Consider the following 16,522-nt stretch of genomic DNA (forward strand, 5'->3'; position numbering starts at 1 on the left):
TGAGTCATTTTCATCTTACATATCTAAAAAAAAGTGCTCTCTATTAATATCAGCCATTTAGAATCCAGCAGAGACCCAGAAATAAAATAGATGCTAAACTATATGTTTATGTTTTTCAAAACCAACACACTAAAGCTCAAGTACTCAATTATTTCAATTTAGGCATGAAATTTAGAGTTTCCTAGCCTGTGGCAGACTAGAGGTAGAGAATTAGAAAAAATGCTAGATACAGACAAACTGATGGCAACAAACACATTGACTAGAAGAAATATAAAAAGACCACCTCAAAAACCACTGTGTCTGGGCCACTGAGGCATCAAGGTGCAGCAGAGCAGAAAAACCACAAAGGCTTGTGATCACAATACTAGGTGACCACGGAGGGTCTAAGGACATTGGGAACATTCATTACAGAAGACAGGGAATGTATCACAGAAAGCCCAGCGGAAATGGAAAATAGAAATTGGGGCCTTAGAAGAATGAAGGTCAGTTTTCTAGACAATTGGGTTTTGTAGAAAACTTCATTTCCTGATGATGCATTTGTGATAAGGCTCTACGCTCTTAACAACATCCAGGATAATACAGTGACTATATTTAATTACGTACCATTGTCAGAAGCAAGGAAAGTAGCGTTATATATATTATTTTTCACATTTGGAGATTCTCTGTCCAAAACAGCAATTGTAGTTATCTGCCCATTCACAGGATCTATTTTTAGCCAGTTGGCAGGATCAGACAATTTTGTGTATCTACAAAATGAAAGCACATACATTTAATATTTTTGACATGACACTTAAAAAATAAAGCCTATCTTTCAGGTTTAGTCCCAGGTGAAACCGGTGCGTTAACTTGCATTTTTGTAGATGATGGTTGGACATGCAGCCGTAACGCGGGAAAGAATTTCTGTGGCAGTGGTTTGGGGAGGTACATGAAGGTTGTGTGCTGCATGGGCAGGTGCACAGGAAACATTGCATAGGTGTTCCAGGGGAAAGACCAGGAGCCCAGTCTCCCTACTGCAGTTTGGGGTTAAGGGGGATTTGACAGATCTGATTTTAAGCTGTTATCTAGTTCATAGGATAGCAACGGTGCAGAAAAAATAGCTCAGATATATCTTCTAAGCGCGCAGGAGCCCTAATGTGTAGGGCTTAAGAGAAATTTCCATAGAAGTTGAATTTTCTATCACAGAACACTCCTAAAACGTTTACCACCTTATCATGGTGGAGATGTGGTCACAGTGGGGAGGACCTCCCCCCGCCCACCAATTCCCATTCCTCCTAGGATCTCCCCACCTGGGCCAAGCCTCAGAACTACACCCTTCAAGGCAAGTCCCACGGTCTGAGCAGATTTATCTGTATCAGCTTAACCTCCTTTTTTATTTGGCGTGGGGGTAAGCTTTTCAAGCTTGGGAAACCAATAGACAAATTGGAAAACATATCCTGTGTTTTGAGAGGTAAAAATCTGCAGGAGTCCAGGATACCTATTCACTAGCTATTTCTCTATCTTGATTCCAATGTATAGAGAAATGAAGAAGATACGCAGTTATTTATCTGTTAGCAACAGTTCCGAAAGAAGTTAAATAAAATATGAGCTAATTTTAAAAATTACCATCACCAGCGATGGATAATAGTCATGTGGAGTATGCTCTGCCAACCATCTACTCCCTCATTAGGAAGGATAAATTAGACTTTGCTGAGGCTGGAAATCTTTACAGATATGTTTTGTAAGTCCTATAACCACTGTACAGGTGAGGGATGAAGATAATTAGCTCTTATATCTTGGTGTTGGCATGAGTTTTCTTTTCTTCCTGATGTGTGGGGAAGAGATAAATGTTATAAGCTTCTGAGACTCCCCTATTTACTCACAGGAGAAACTTTACGTGATGGTTGGCATAAAAGCACAGGCTAAATTATTACTAAAGATTTTAAAAAAGGAAAGAGGACAGGAGAAAAGAGGCTGAAAACTTATTTCTTTAAATAATACATGAGTAGATCCATCTTATATTTCCGACATAATACACTCATGGGTCCACTGAAGAAACTTCATCAAAGAATTGAAAATAATCTCGTAGTAAGGAGTTTGGGTGCTAATGAAAATTTCTCACTCAGATGGCGAATAGATTTTGTGCACAGCATAGAACAGAACGTAAATTACAAAATGGCATTTGATACCTAATATTTTGCTGCATATATCGATCTGGGTCCTGAGCAGTGAACGTTGTTAACATGGTACCGGCGTGAAGACCTTCCTCTTGGCGAATGATCTTAGGATTTGGGGCAAAATAAGGGTTTTCATTCACATCAATAACTGTGACAGACACAGTTGCAGTTGACTGAGGTGGGTGCTGAATACCTTTGGCTAATGGCACTTGATTTTCTGCAGCGACAGTAAGGACATACATCCTATTTGTTTCAAAGTCGATTGGCTGGAAAAATAAAAAAAAATTTTTTTAAAGGAGAAACCATATTTTTGCAGGAAATAAGAATATCTGCGTTCTGCAGTTTATCCTTCTAGCAACTCCATTTCTAAAACATTAGCTTTTCATTCACTGCACCACAGGTTCCTCTCAAATTTCTGGAAAATACGCATTAGCATGGCCATTGACTGAAACATTTATCGTAATTTAACATACTTATATAAGATATTTATATATCTTGGGCATTTCACAGATTTATGTTCACCAAATAATGCTTATTACTATTGCACGCTGTATTTATTTAGCTACATCTAACAACTGAGTTATTCTTAAGAACAGCACTGTTGACCAAAAATAAAAAAAATACTAAATAATCTGGGATCAAGTGAGAACATGATGGTGTAGATTGTACTCTCAAACATTGGTACAAAGACCACTCCTCATCTGGGAAAGCTTTTACCAGTCTGTGATGAAGTGGACAAAAGAAAAACTAGAAAATGTTTTTTTTTTCCTCATAAAGCTAAACTTACTCTATTTAAAAGTATCATTCATAATTTGAAGTATACATTTTAGAGTACACACACATATACACCTTAAATAAACAGTAGTGTTTGTAGGTAGAAGGACTTTTATTTTTTCCTTAGTTAGCAAACTAAAAACTTTATTTTTTCTGGCTGTTTTCCAAAATAATTTTGGGGATTTTACTGGTCTGTACAAATCCCAAATCTAAGAATGCCACTCTAGATAAAGGCAATGAGCAAATAACCTTAATGTAAATATTAACTTCCAGAGTTCCACTGAATCCCATTGTCAATAGAAAAGTTACCAGGAGTCAAGGGACCAGACTGGACTTTCCCTCTTAATTTCCCTGATCATCTTCTAGCTGAGGTGCAGGTAAGTATTACTGTGCATAACAGTATGAAAAAAAGAGCTTGGAGAGCTCTCATGCCATCCTGGAGAGTCTAAGAAGGACCAAGGGCAGCAGCTACGAGAAAGCCACGATATTAGCACAGACCACACCAGTTTCTTCACCTAGACCACCTCCTCAGCTCTTCAGAGTTTCTTCCCTCTCACTCTACAATCCCCAGTTCAACTTCCCTTTCTGAATTATTTTCAACAAGACGGTAAAGAAGCCAGGAAAGAAGACAATTCTTTTGAGTAAGCGCATTAGCTCCATGAAACATCCCTGACAACATTTACTTTTGCTAAGACCTTTAATGGGTATTAAGCTTATTTATCCCACAGAACAACATTGAGACTTAGGTACCTCCTTAGGTATCTCCTCACTGTCTGTGTAAGAGCCTGAGGCTTAAAAAACCTGCCATGTTGTCTCCACTACAAAGGGCAGAGCTGGGATTCGAACACAGAGGGGTGGTGCTGTCACTCACTATGCTGTGTTCAGAGAATTTCCCACTCCCACCTCAAGGGGGAGATTACCATTCTACTCATGCACATATAACATTCTTGGCAACGGAGCCCTTAGTACACCTTTCTCTGTAAGACCAGCATTCAGGTTCCCTTACGAATCAAGAATGTTCGGATGCGAGGCAAAGAAGCAGCTCTCTTCCCTGGGTGGCTAAAAATAGATGATCGCTTCAAAGAGCTCTTGCATCCGTTAGTACCATCTATTTGTTAACCTTGAAGTTAACATCCCTTTTACTTCCGGCGCTCAGCTTTGTTTTATTTTTTTTGGACAATTAAGGATCAGAAGGACCAATTTCTTAAAGTCTTGAAAATAGCACTTAAAAACAGCAATGTAGGGACTTCCCTGGTGGCACAGTGGTTGACCTCTGCCTGCCAATGCAGGGGACGCGGGCTCGAGCCCTGGTCTGGGAAGATCCCACATGCCGCAGAGCAACTAAGCCCGTGCACCACTACTGAGCCTGTGCTCTAGAGCCCGCGAGCCACAACTGCTGGGGCCAGTGCGCCTGGAGCCCGTGCTCCACGATGGGGGACGCCACCATAACGAGAAGCCCGCGCGCCATGGCAGGGAGTGGCCCCCGCTCGCTGCAACTGGAGAAAGCCCACGTGCAGCAACAAAGACCCAATGCAGCCAAAATTAAATAAAAAATTTTAAAAATTAAAAAAAAACACAAAAGGAACTGCAAGCTAATGCTTAAAAAAAAAGAAAAAAAACAGCAATGTAAATTCGAAACCTTTTAAGAGCGTAGGCCCTCTCCTTGCCTACACTCACCCTGTATTACATCTGTGATATTTTCTGGTATGTTCCCTGAGCCAATACTCTAATAGCAACCTGTAGACATAAGAATAGTACGTGTGGGGCATTCTTCTTAATAGCTATCAACTGGCCATCAAAAATCCATGATGTAACATATCACTAACATATCCATGGCACTGACAGCACTGTTGAGGGCTGTCCTGTCTTCACTGGTAAAACTCCCCAATGACTGAAACACAATCATATTCCAGGGATAAAGTGAGACTATCTATGTTGGCCTCGGCATAAGTGAAAAATAACAAACGTGACTCCTCCAAATACATTAACTCAGATTCAGAGATGTTCAAAAGAAAAAAGTCCTGAGATTCAATAACAAACTAAGGGGTAGGTGGCATATATGGGTTGCTGCAGAGTCGCCATCAGAGAGACCATCGCACTTACTTTTACTACGGTGACTAAGCCATCGTTACTGTTGGGGTCGGTTTGAATGGCAAAGCGCCCGGCGGGGTCCCCGCCGCTGATTCTGTAGATGGCGTTCCAGGCTGGCGTGTGGGGCTGATCCTTGTCTGTCACAGTTAGATTAGCAACTATGATATCTACCCTGTTTTCAGGGACTTCGCCATAGAACTATAAGAAAAGACAAAGCTCAGTCAGAGGAGCGACAGGCGCCGCTGAAGGACAGTGTGTCTTGATGACCACACTGCCCTGATTTTACCACCCCATTAAATCTTTATTATCCACACTAAACGAGGAGATTAGTAATGCAGGTAATCACAGCATTTATGTTTGACTTTAAAAATACTATAACTTTTTTCGGCCCTCAAATTTTTTTTTTTAAATTATGTTACAGTTTCATTAATATTAAATTAGCGTCCTTCGGTGAGTATCTGGGTGGGGGGGAGTGGGCAGGAGTAAAGGACTTGTCTGAAGGAAATCATTTTACTCAAGAGATCATAATTATATGCTGGCAAAGTAGCATCTATCAGTCACGTGGTTCGTGCACCTGAAGATATTCATGAATATTTTGTTATAACAGCATGAAGTCTTTTTAGGGCATTTCTTCCAGGCAGCATGTTTTAACAACTTTATCAGTGGACTTGGAGAGAACGACAAAACAAATTACTTCGGTGCCTTATTTAAAACCCTGGTGTAAGTGACAGGAAACTTAGGAGTCAGTAGCCATTCTACAATGAGAAGAATGAAGCAAGTTCCAGCTCTGTTTTAACGCATTTATTATTCATGACAAAACTTCTCAGTAATGGACCACAGGCCTAGACTTCTGTGAGTGACAGTCTGTACTTACTGTCATGGCAGTAAACTCTGGAGGATTGTCATTGACATCTGTCACCGTGATGACAGCCGTGGCTGTGTTTGAAAGGCCATATGTGGGATTGCCTTCCATGTCTGTAGCTTGAATTATTAACGTATACTGTTGCACTTTCTAAAAAGACATAAAGATAACAACTTAAATGAAACGAATTCCTCAAGAAGACGTAACAGTTGTTCTGTAAATGGCTCTTGATTACACACGGAAAGCACAGAATTATTCACCCTGATTAACAGGACTCAAAATTTCCCAAGTGGAGTTTACTTTAACTTGTGAAGCACAGGTCTGGTCCTTGTCTAGAGAGATTTAACTATATGTTTTCGCCTCTACTGGCGGAAAGGAAAGCGTGGCAGATGTGTGAAATTCACTGCGAAGCTGAAACTTCCATCTGGTCTCAACCTTTCTTTTTCTTCTGAACTTCACAACTTTGTCATCAAGCATTCAAGTCATGTGGTTTGTATTTACTTTCTCATACGTTAATTTCTACTCGGTTTAGGATACTGAAAACAATAAAGAAACTTGAGAGAGAAGAAAGCATATATAATTCATAAATATATATGCTTTCCTTTTATATATCCTTAAAGATGTTCCTTCTATTATACCAAGGTTGATACCATAATTTTCTCCGAATTTCCATTAGTGTATACTATTTACAACTATAGAGGAGAGAGACATTGCTAAATGAAGTCAAAACCAGAATAAAGGGTTTGTGTCTATATCCTTCATTTTGTAACACAGTAGGCATTTAATAGTTGCATACTCAGTGGACTGCTATTAGGGTTTGTGTCTATATCCTTCATTTTGTAACACAGTAGGCATTTAATAGTTGCATACTCAGTGGACTGCTATTTGGGCATAACACTCATTGGGTCCACAGACCTATAATGAATATGGATACATTTTCATATAGATGGTTAATATCAAATAGGCATCACTGCTTTCAAATTCCAGACTGAAGTTTTTAAAGGGGAGCCATATTCAGCTGTAATGTGTCTAAGAGAAAAATCTTGAGATCGTCTGAAATGTCTACAGCACTAGTTGATGAAGTTCTGTATTAGGAAAACCTAAACAAAACAAATACCTGAAATCATTAGAAATCTCTGTGGAAATTGGCACAGATAAAAAACATAGATCATTGAAACATGTTAAAACATCCTGAACAACAAAACTCACTTCTTCATACAAAAATAAACAGTCACTGCAACGAGTAGTTTTCTCTAATTCTAAATATAGCCAACATTATGAATGGCCACTCTTGAGGGATTTCTGCAGCTTAGAGAGAACAGACACAAATTGTAGCTTTTGCTTCAGTTGTTAGTGGGAAAGGCAAAAGGCAAAGAAAGGGGTAGGAGGGAAAGTCAAACCTCACACATTCAATTTTTAGTGTCTGTCCACCAAGAAGCCAATCTCTAGCAGTTATTTCAGTTCCTTTTCCTTTGTCTTCCAAAAAAAACACCCACTTTTTTGATTGGAAAAAAAAAAAACAAAGGAATAGTGTTGGTTGAGCCATTTTAATTTTTCTTAACCCATAACCCCTCACCATAATGCTTACACAGGCTAAAATATTTCTCAATGATTTCCATTCCCAATCAAGAGTGTCATTTCGGCTTAATGCTCTCACAGTTAACAAGAGAATTTTGTAGGGCATTCAATTCAGCCTCCCAGCTGAAAATCATGAAAAATAAAAATTTGTTATGACTTTGAAATGCCATTTTTGTTGGCTGCTATTTGCAGAAACAGATGAACATTCTCAAAAAAGAAAAAAATGGAATTTTTTACAGAAGATAAAAAATGTACATAGGTATTATCTGGAGATATGGTTCTTTGTTAATGTCTACTTTACAGTGATCTTTAGAATTATATAAGCATAATATGTACAATTCTGCACTGAGCTGAAATATTGGGATCAGTAGCTAATGCCTGAAATTTCCTATTGCTTCAAGCAAGTCTTCAGATATTTAAGTTACAAAAGAACATTGTTATTTCTAAAATGCAGTGTTTCTTCGAGTAAAGAAAAATACCAACTTGGTAAATAATAACAATCTCCAATTTTAAGTGCGTGAGTAAAAATGCTTTTACATTTAGTAAGGAAGTCATCGCAGTCTATGTTTTAGACAACCAAACTATTTAGAGCTTCTTGCCTAATTTAGTCACTTGGCATCTGGTTCTGAATGACTGACATTTAGATTTCATAAGAATTTGACTTCCCACCCTCATAGTTTCGCATCTGATCAAGGGGGCTTTGCTTAAAAACATTTCCTTGCTTTCTGTTCTAGAAAGGACAAAGTCTCAACCCCTCTGCTTGCTGTCAATCCTTCCATGTCTGTGACTCACCTTTCCCACCAAAGCTCTCACCTTCCATTCACTGACCCCATACCTTGAGCTGTTTGTATTTATCTTCAAATGCCTATCGCATCCCTGCGCCACTGCATTTGGCATTTTCCTCGGCCTGAATCAGTGGTTCTTAACTGGAGCGATTTTGCCCTACATCTCCCCCAGGGGATATTTGTCAATAACCTGAGACATTTCTGGTTGTCACAACTGGGTAGTGCTACTGACGTCTAATGGGTAGAGACCACAGACGCTACTAAACACCTACGATGCACAGGACAGGCTCCCACAACAGAGACTTATCCTGTCCAAAATGTCAACAGAGCCGAGGTTGAGAAACCCTGGCCCAGAATACCCTTCGCCCTTTATCTGAGCCTAGCAAACACGAAGCTTAAAGTCACCTCAGAGATGACTTCTGAAAGTCCTTGAGGAAGAGCTGTTTGCCTACTCAGGACACACCTCTATCACTGTTTCTAGTTTCTGAGGCTGTTATCAGTCCATCTGTCTGTCCTCCCCGGCTACATACACACATGCCCACACCCCTCCCCAGGGTCATCGCTTTGCAGACGTTTATGTCCCTGGCATATAGCGTAATGCCTGACACAGCATAAGCAAGGGACAAATGCTTTTGAATCTGTAGCTGGTGGATGAATGTATGGGAAACCTTGGGCCTTGCGTTATATTATAAAAATCGCTTCAGGTTTGGGAAAAACCATCTCCTTATTTACATGGCTAGCTATCATTTATTCATTAAAACATATATACTGGGAGCGTAAACTAGCTCACTGTTTCCCAAACCGCTAAACTGATTCATATACCATCTTCCCAATTCTGCTATATCCTCGTATTTCTACACCGTGAGTCACTTACTATTTATCTTGACGTGAACTCCCTTTTAAAAAACAACTTATTGTAAAAGTACTGTAAATGGAAAAGTAGCATCACTTGCCATAAATATAACTCTATAACTAAACACAATACAATGCCTGTGCTCGGGCAGTCTCTACTTGATGGAGTAGCATCTAAAAGACTTTTGGTCTCTGGTTTTCCCCAGAGGCTTCCCTACATGTATCAGTTAAAACCATTATACTTGTGTGCCGCACTTTTGAAACTAGAGCCCTGAACTAGAGTGCTCTAAGTGAACGAAGAGGTGAGAACAGTCAGTCATCCATTTGGCACACATTTAATGAGTGTCTACTAGGTGCCAGGCAGTGTAGTGCTTACCTGGACAAAATAATGAACAAAACCAGAGATGGCTTTGCTGCCATTAAGTGAAAGAGACAAATATGAATGGGTCACAGGGCCAAATGTGCAATGCAACCATAGTGAGAGTAGGAAGAAGTGATGGGAGGAAGCTTTCGTAGGGTGCCTTCAACCAGTCCTCCAAACCTGGAGGGAGGAATGAATGCAAGACGCATTTTGGGGGTAGACTGAGAGGAACTTAACGGCTAAATCAATCAGTGGATGGAAGGCAGGGCACAGGAAAGGGAGGTACAGACCATGATCTTGGGAAACTGGGGAGGTGGCACACTGATCACATGAAATAGAAAATTCCTCAGGAAGCACAGATCTAGGGAGATGATAGGTTTGCTTTTGAAAAGATGCATTGAGTTCAAGGATGGACAAGTAAGTAATAATGTCTGAGAACTTGGGAGGGAAGTGCAGGTTCGTGACCCTGTTCAAATTCTTAAATGCAAAGCCCCAGTTCCCTCATCTGTGAAATGGGGCTGACAGTGCTATCTACCTTGTAAGTTTGTGGGCTAAAACATTTTTTTTTGAATGGTTACTGTATACCGGGGCATTGTTCTAAGGGCCTTGATAATAAAAAAATAACATTTATTGCAAAGGAGCACTAACTATGAGCCACACCATACATTGTGTCTCATTTAGTCCTCAAAATAAACCTATAAGGCAGGTGGACTGTTTTCATCCCCATTTTACAGAGGAGGAAACCAAGGCTTAGGGAGCCAGGGAAGCTTTGCCCATTGACACCGAGTCATAAGCAGCTGAGAAAAGATTTGAATCCAGGTCTCTCTGAGTCCAGAGTCTGTACCATTAATTGTTGCGCTATATGAGTGCCCTCCAAGCAAGTGGGAATATAGGCACGGCCTGAGTGAATCCTGAGTGGGGGAAGGAGGCGGAAAGCCAGATTCCAAGGAGACCAGGAAAAGGGAGGGGTGAGAGGGGAGTATGGGCTGCCCTTCTTAGGAGTCTGCTGTTGACAAGAAGAAAATCGAGTAACTTGAACTTTTCTTCCAGGTTCCTGTTCAAGGTGAAAAGAGGAGCACATGGACCTCAGTGAATACCGGGAGCTGGCAGGCAGGTATGTTGTCCACGTAACACGGTCTCCGTGTATCTGGAGGAACACACGCCACTGTGTGTGCCCTGGGGAGGGGCTGAGGACCCGGCTCTTGGAGAGTGAGCATATTAGCCTGCTCTATAGAGAGATGGGACAGAAATCTTCAGGCAGGGGAAACAAAAGACAGAGAAGAATAGAATAAGTTCAGATCTGTACAAGGACTGACATGTGGCTGTATGGGCGGAGGGCATCAGTGGTTCCTTAGCAGGACGTAAGGAATTCTAGGAGCTTGGACAAAAGAAGGCTTTGGGACCAGTGTGCTAGAGGGTCTGGAGCGCCACGTTAAAGAGCTCTGACTTCATGCTGTGGGTTGTGGATTATGAAGGAACCAGTGGGGTTTGTAGGAGGGAACCTGCAGAGGAGGGAAGACCAAGGCCACAGGAAACAGGAGAACATTCCTTCAGGAGAGAACACAGAATTGAGGGCACGAGTAGACGTATTATTTGGCGTGGAAAACAGGAAGCATAATTCTTTCTTCATCATGAGAAAAATTATGATGAAGAGTCAAAGTGATGGTGATCGTACACTGGATGCTGGGAATGGATTTACGATGGCAGCAGGGAAAATGAGAGTTAGTATGTATTGGACACTGTCCTGAATGCTTTCTGCCTTGCGTTACGTCATCCTTACAACTGTCCCATGGAGTGGATGTAATGTTATCATCCCCCTTCACAGATGGGGGAGCTGAGGTTTCAGGTTAATACACTGAAGGTCAAATAGCCCGTCACAGGCAAAGCCAGAATGATTCAAACCTAGTGAAGCTGAGGGTAACTCATCAGTAGTCCTGACCGAAAAGGGCAGGAGATGGACGTATAAAAGCTGGAGCAAAGAAGAAAATGCCAGGAATGGGTACCACCAAATCAGGCAACAAGGAGTCAGGTGGATAAACAACAAGGTCCTACTGTATAGTACAGGGAACTATATTCAATATCCTGTAATCAACCATAATGGAAAAGAACATGAAAAAGAATATTTTATAAAACTGATAAAAAGGATATATGTAAAACAGAATCACTTTGCAGTACAGCAGAAATTAACATAACATTGTAAATCAACCATACTTCAATAAAATAAATTTTAAAAAATGTATTTGGAAACCCCCCCCAAAAAAGAAATCAGGTGGAGATTAAAAAATTGAAGACTGGCAAGTATGGTGGGGTACAGCTTTAGGCCTGGAAAACCCCCAAGAATTGGAATTTTTTTTAAACGTGGAGATGAAAGGTAAATAAAAAGCTGAATCTCAGTAAGCATTTCAGTGATTAAGAATCACTTAAAGGTGTCATCCATCCTGGGAGGATGACAACGGAAATGACTCAACATAAAGAAAATTGTGAATTCTAATAGAAATAAAAGCATCTCCAGCCTGCACGGAGGCCCGGAGATGTCAGAATAAGGTACGCCCGGCCTCAGGCAGAATTACCATAAACCATCCAAGATAGATACATTTTCCCCATGTTAAATGGCTTTTAGGAAAGGAAGGTTTTCTATAATTTTCCCTAGTAACTCGTTGTTGTGTTTAATAATTTCACTGTTAAGGAGCAATTTCTCATACTGTATCTAACCCGTGATTCACCAGTTTTGAATTCACGTCCACATTCATTTCATTGGGTCGTGGATATTGCTTCCATTCACCGCAAGACATCCTTACCCAAAGTACAGCCTGACTTCCGACTTTCACCCTCTAAACTAAATACAGTCTCTTTGATTTTTAAATACAGTTGGTTTGCTTTGGCAAAACTATCTTTCATTCTCTATGCCTCTTGCTTTTCATAAAACAGTGAGGCTAAATGTGATAGGAATATTACCGTATGAAAACAAGATGAAGCCCCATTTCTGTATCTCACAATGAGAGTGTGAAATGAAAGAGAAATATTAGCTTTGGGAGATGAGCTATACCTACTTAGTATGTGAGCAGCCTGGCACTCAAGAGACAATATTAAAAAATATACCATACTCTCATATAAAATATAGCATTCATGCTGAATTTACTGACATTTAAGAATAGTATTTCATACAGTAATGGAAGAGGTGTAAAGACATACATGTTCCAAATATCACTGAACTAAACGTACTACTGCAAAAACTAAATTTCAACACTCTCTGGTGCAAAACATTCCTAGAGGAAGAATTGTTGACACGTGGGAATTAATAAGCACAATGTAATAGCCATACATCTAACTCCTAAGTAATGTCTCAGCTCAGTTGTGAATTAAGTAATCTTGATTGGCTCATATTACTTTATTAAAGTGTTGCTAGCACTATCTTGCGTATACAATGAATTGCAATAGTAATGTTTTCTTCAATCCAATTCAAGTGGATGCTACTTACTAAGGCAAATAAAGCGCCATAAAAACCAGCTCCTAAAATCCTTGTCAATAATATTTAGCATGGTAGGTCTAATGGTTGGTTCCTTTTTTCACACATAATATGAGGTCTTATCACTACAAAAGCTGGCTCAGCCAGAAATCTACAAGCAAGGATCTCTATGAGTTGGCACCTGGATAATTCACTCACACAGTGATTACCGATGGTCACTAATGACCTTGAGAATCTCTAAGGAAATGGTCAGAACAGAATAGAGAAAGGGTGTAAAAAATTTGTGAGGGCTAGAGTTTTCAGGAAAGGATATAAGCAGGGCTTGAATGGCAGCATGAAGAATTGGAAGGTTCAAGATCAAGAAAAATGGGCAAGACATTCCTGGCAGAAGGAATCACGTGAACAAAACACAGCAGGGTGCCGGAGCATGGAGGGGTCAGGTCTGTCACAGCGAGATGACCCATCTGGAATGGCTGAAATACCTATTCCCTCTCAGCCTGTGATACTACATAATAGTTCAATACTGTCAAGATTTTATGCCTTTGCAACAAAATATTAGGCCAGAAATGTGTTTCTCTGAATTTATAACTTTAAAGGCTTGTCAGCAGAATGAATGCCATTCTTGGTGTTCAAACCTGTTAAATAAGTTAATCTTATTTAAAGTTAAAGGGAAGGAGATCATCTCTTCTGCACTAAATCAGGAGGCCACAAAAATACTCATCATACATGTTATCTGTAGCCTCTTAGAAATACGAACGTTAAAAATTATCCTAAATTTATGTATACTTTATTTGGGCATGATTTTTCACTTAATTCCTCACCGAAACCTTTGAATATGAGGGAAAACAGAAAATGCCAAGAACTGTAAAAATTAGATGCCAGAGGGTTATTGGCATAACTTAGTCAATGATCACATTAAATATTACATGGACCAGCAAAGGTTTATCCAGTATACCTAGATCACTTGACCAACTTGAAGTTCTGTAGAAAGGAGTACAACAGATTTCTTCGTGACCGTGAGCATCGTGAATAATCTTGTGGAGTTGTTATTACCTGGAGACAAACTGTATGTGACCCTGTGCACTTTTAAGATTACAAACAAATTCAAATACAGATGTCAGTTGGCTTACCTCTCTGTCTAGTCCAGCTGCCACTGTGATAATGTCCCCAGTCTCGTTGTTGATTGTAAACATGTTGGGCGAAGGGCTGCTTGGTGCCTGGGACAGGATTCTGTACCTCAGCATCCCATTGAGGGCATTTGGATCGTCAGCATCAATTGCAGTGACCGTCATCACATATGTTCCTAGACAGAGCAGACATGGAAAATGAATGGTCACACTTCATGTCAGCATCTCCCAAACGGAAGGTATATTTACCTTCTCCATCAATCTTCATTCCACTTTTTCAAAGCAACATGTAATCGTTTCGACTTGATTAAAAACACTACTGATAAGAACAGAACTCAATTCAAAAAATACTGAACATGGTTGTGACGCTTGAAAGGAAAATAATTTTTTTTTAAATTTACATCTATAAAGACTCAATGTTTCCATATACTTAGAAGACAAATTCACTGTATGATTCAAAGAAAGAACCCCTTTACACCTTCACTGATATAAAATGCAAATAATAAGTAACATAGATGCCATCTGAAACTTCTTTTATGGCCACCAATGCCTTCCCTCTGCCGTATTTTTTCCGTTATGCAGTAACATCTAAAATGACATGCCGGGCATGATTCTCCCCAATGCCTAAGTCACTTTCTGAAAGTAAGCCAGCTGCGTAAGGACACACACTCCATTTACTGAGGTCGTGAGGAATCATTCCATGCATGACTGTTTTGGTACATTGAATATAGGGAGTTTTGCATTGTGGTTCATTATTTCCTAGGAGATTAAAAGAACATTGTAACAAACTCAGGGACTTCAATTTACTAGATATTGTGGAAAGGAAGTCTACAAAGCACCAGGATCAAATAAATTCCAACTAGCTAGACAAACTGTGCAACTGAGAAGTACAGAGAAAAGTAGTTACTATTAAAGATGGTTTGTTCTTTGTGATCTTTATAAGAACTGGATTATAAAATGTTCCATCTCCAGCCTACCATCTTTGTAAGTACCGTATGGTCAGTTCTAGTTTAGAGCCTTTACCGTTGCTGTTCCCTCTACAGGGTACATTTTTTTGCCCCAGAATTAACGAAGGCTTGTTCACATAATTCAAATCTCTTTTCAGAGCTCGTCCCTCTAAACAAGACACCCTATTTGATTATGTGCCAACTTTGATTATTTTTTTCCCAAAATTTTACTGCACATTTACTTGCTTGTTCGCCTTTTACATTTCTCCTCTACTAGATTTTAAGCTCCAACAGGGCACAACTAACTTGTCACTGCTGTATCCACAGTGCCAGAACACTGCCTGGCACACAGCATGTGCTCTATAAACATTTGTTGAATGAATGAATTGTTAAAACAAACAAAAAAAATGTTTTGGAATCTTGAACCAAATACTGCTTACAATATTTCATCTTAGCCTAACTCAAGATTCGTGACATTATCAAACCTTTGCCTAGAAGGATGTTTTCAAACTTACACTGCAGGAAATCGACTCATGAAATGTCTTTATGTCTCCTGATCATTGAGAGTCATTTATTTATGGGAGGGATTTATGGCAATTCATGGTCAGATGCGTAATAAATATATCTGTAATGGTTTATTTTTGACAAGTTTTATGAAACAATACTTTTGATACAATTAGAAATAATAGAGGAAAAAAGAGAATGAATGATTTTAAAAGACCAAAAACCTTCCCCAGGCAAAAAAGCACAACGTTTATTTATCCTTAGAATATATGTAAAAGCCTTGTGTTTTAGTAAGGATATGTTTAACATTTTTTGATTTTTTTTTTTTTCCTGTATTTTAAAATACTGACGAATGCGACTCTGAAATGTGACTCAGAGCCACAGATGGTTGAACTTCCGGCACAGGCCCTGTCTTCCCACCCAGCTGCCTGCACACCCCACTCTTCTGAGGATACAGACAAGTGTATTTGGACCAGGAAAAGTGCCAGTTTAAGGCATAGTTGGCTATATCTATAAATTGGCGTATGCAAATCCAGTATAGATGACGAAGGAAACGCATAGCGTAAGTTGAAATGTCGAGGCTTTCTTACATACAAAATATTAACCTATAATTAATTAAGTCTCTCTAAATACCCAAACATCTCAGGAAAGCTGGCAAAATGTTTCCTTTTACCATCTCTATCCTAACTGATTTTCTTGTCCACAAGTTTTCCAAACTCAAGAGACCTTTCTGGCCTTGGTATTCCACTGTGACTGAAGTTTACCGGGTTTTCAGTACAAGAATCTAAAATCTTGGTCAAATATCACTTCACAATGGCAAGAGGCTTTCTGGCAGCTGCTCTTTCTAGGCTAGGTCACTTTCCATGACACTAGTTTAAATGCAAGGGCTGCAGAAGACATTAGGGTCACCCTGGAAGTAAGTATCTTGTGTAGCTAGAGAACAGCAATCTCAGCTGTCACCAAGCCCCCTCTCTGCTTTTGGTTTTGCCCCACTGCCTGGTCCTAGGAACGCCACGTGTTTT

General features: G+C 39.8%; 1 protein-coding gene across 1 annotated transcript in view; it reads right to left on the reverse strand.

The window, feature by feature from the left end:
* Positions 1-16,522, reverse strand: part of CDH2 (cadherin 2) — an 80,427-nt gene that overhangs the window by 36,580 nt on the left and 27,325 nt on the right. The window contains exons 6-10 of the mRNA XM_022586890.2: positions 14,053-14,225; positions 5,893-6,030; positions 5,031-5,216; positions 2,166-2,419; positions 604-746 (exon numbers count right to left, since the gene is read on the reverse strand). Coding sequence (XP_022442598.1) covers positions 604-746; positions 2,166-2,419; positions 5,031-5,216; positions 5,893-6,030; positions 14,053-14,225 — 894 coding nt within the window. The remainder of the gene's footprint in view (positions 1-603; positions 747-2,165; positions 2,420-5,030; positions 5,217-5,892; positions 6,031-14,052; positions 14,226-16,522) is intronic.

This window comes from Delphinapterus leucas, chromosome 14 (genome assembly GCF_059928025.1).
Source record: "Delphinapterus leucas isolate spDelLeu-1000000601 "Yukka" chromosome 14, BTC_Dleu_Yukka2, whole genome shotgun sequence".
NCBI lineage: Eukaryota > Metazoa > Chordata > Mammalia > Artiodactyla > Monodontidae > Delphinapterus > Delphinapterus leucas.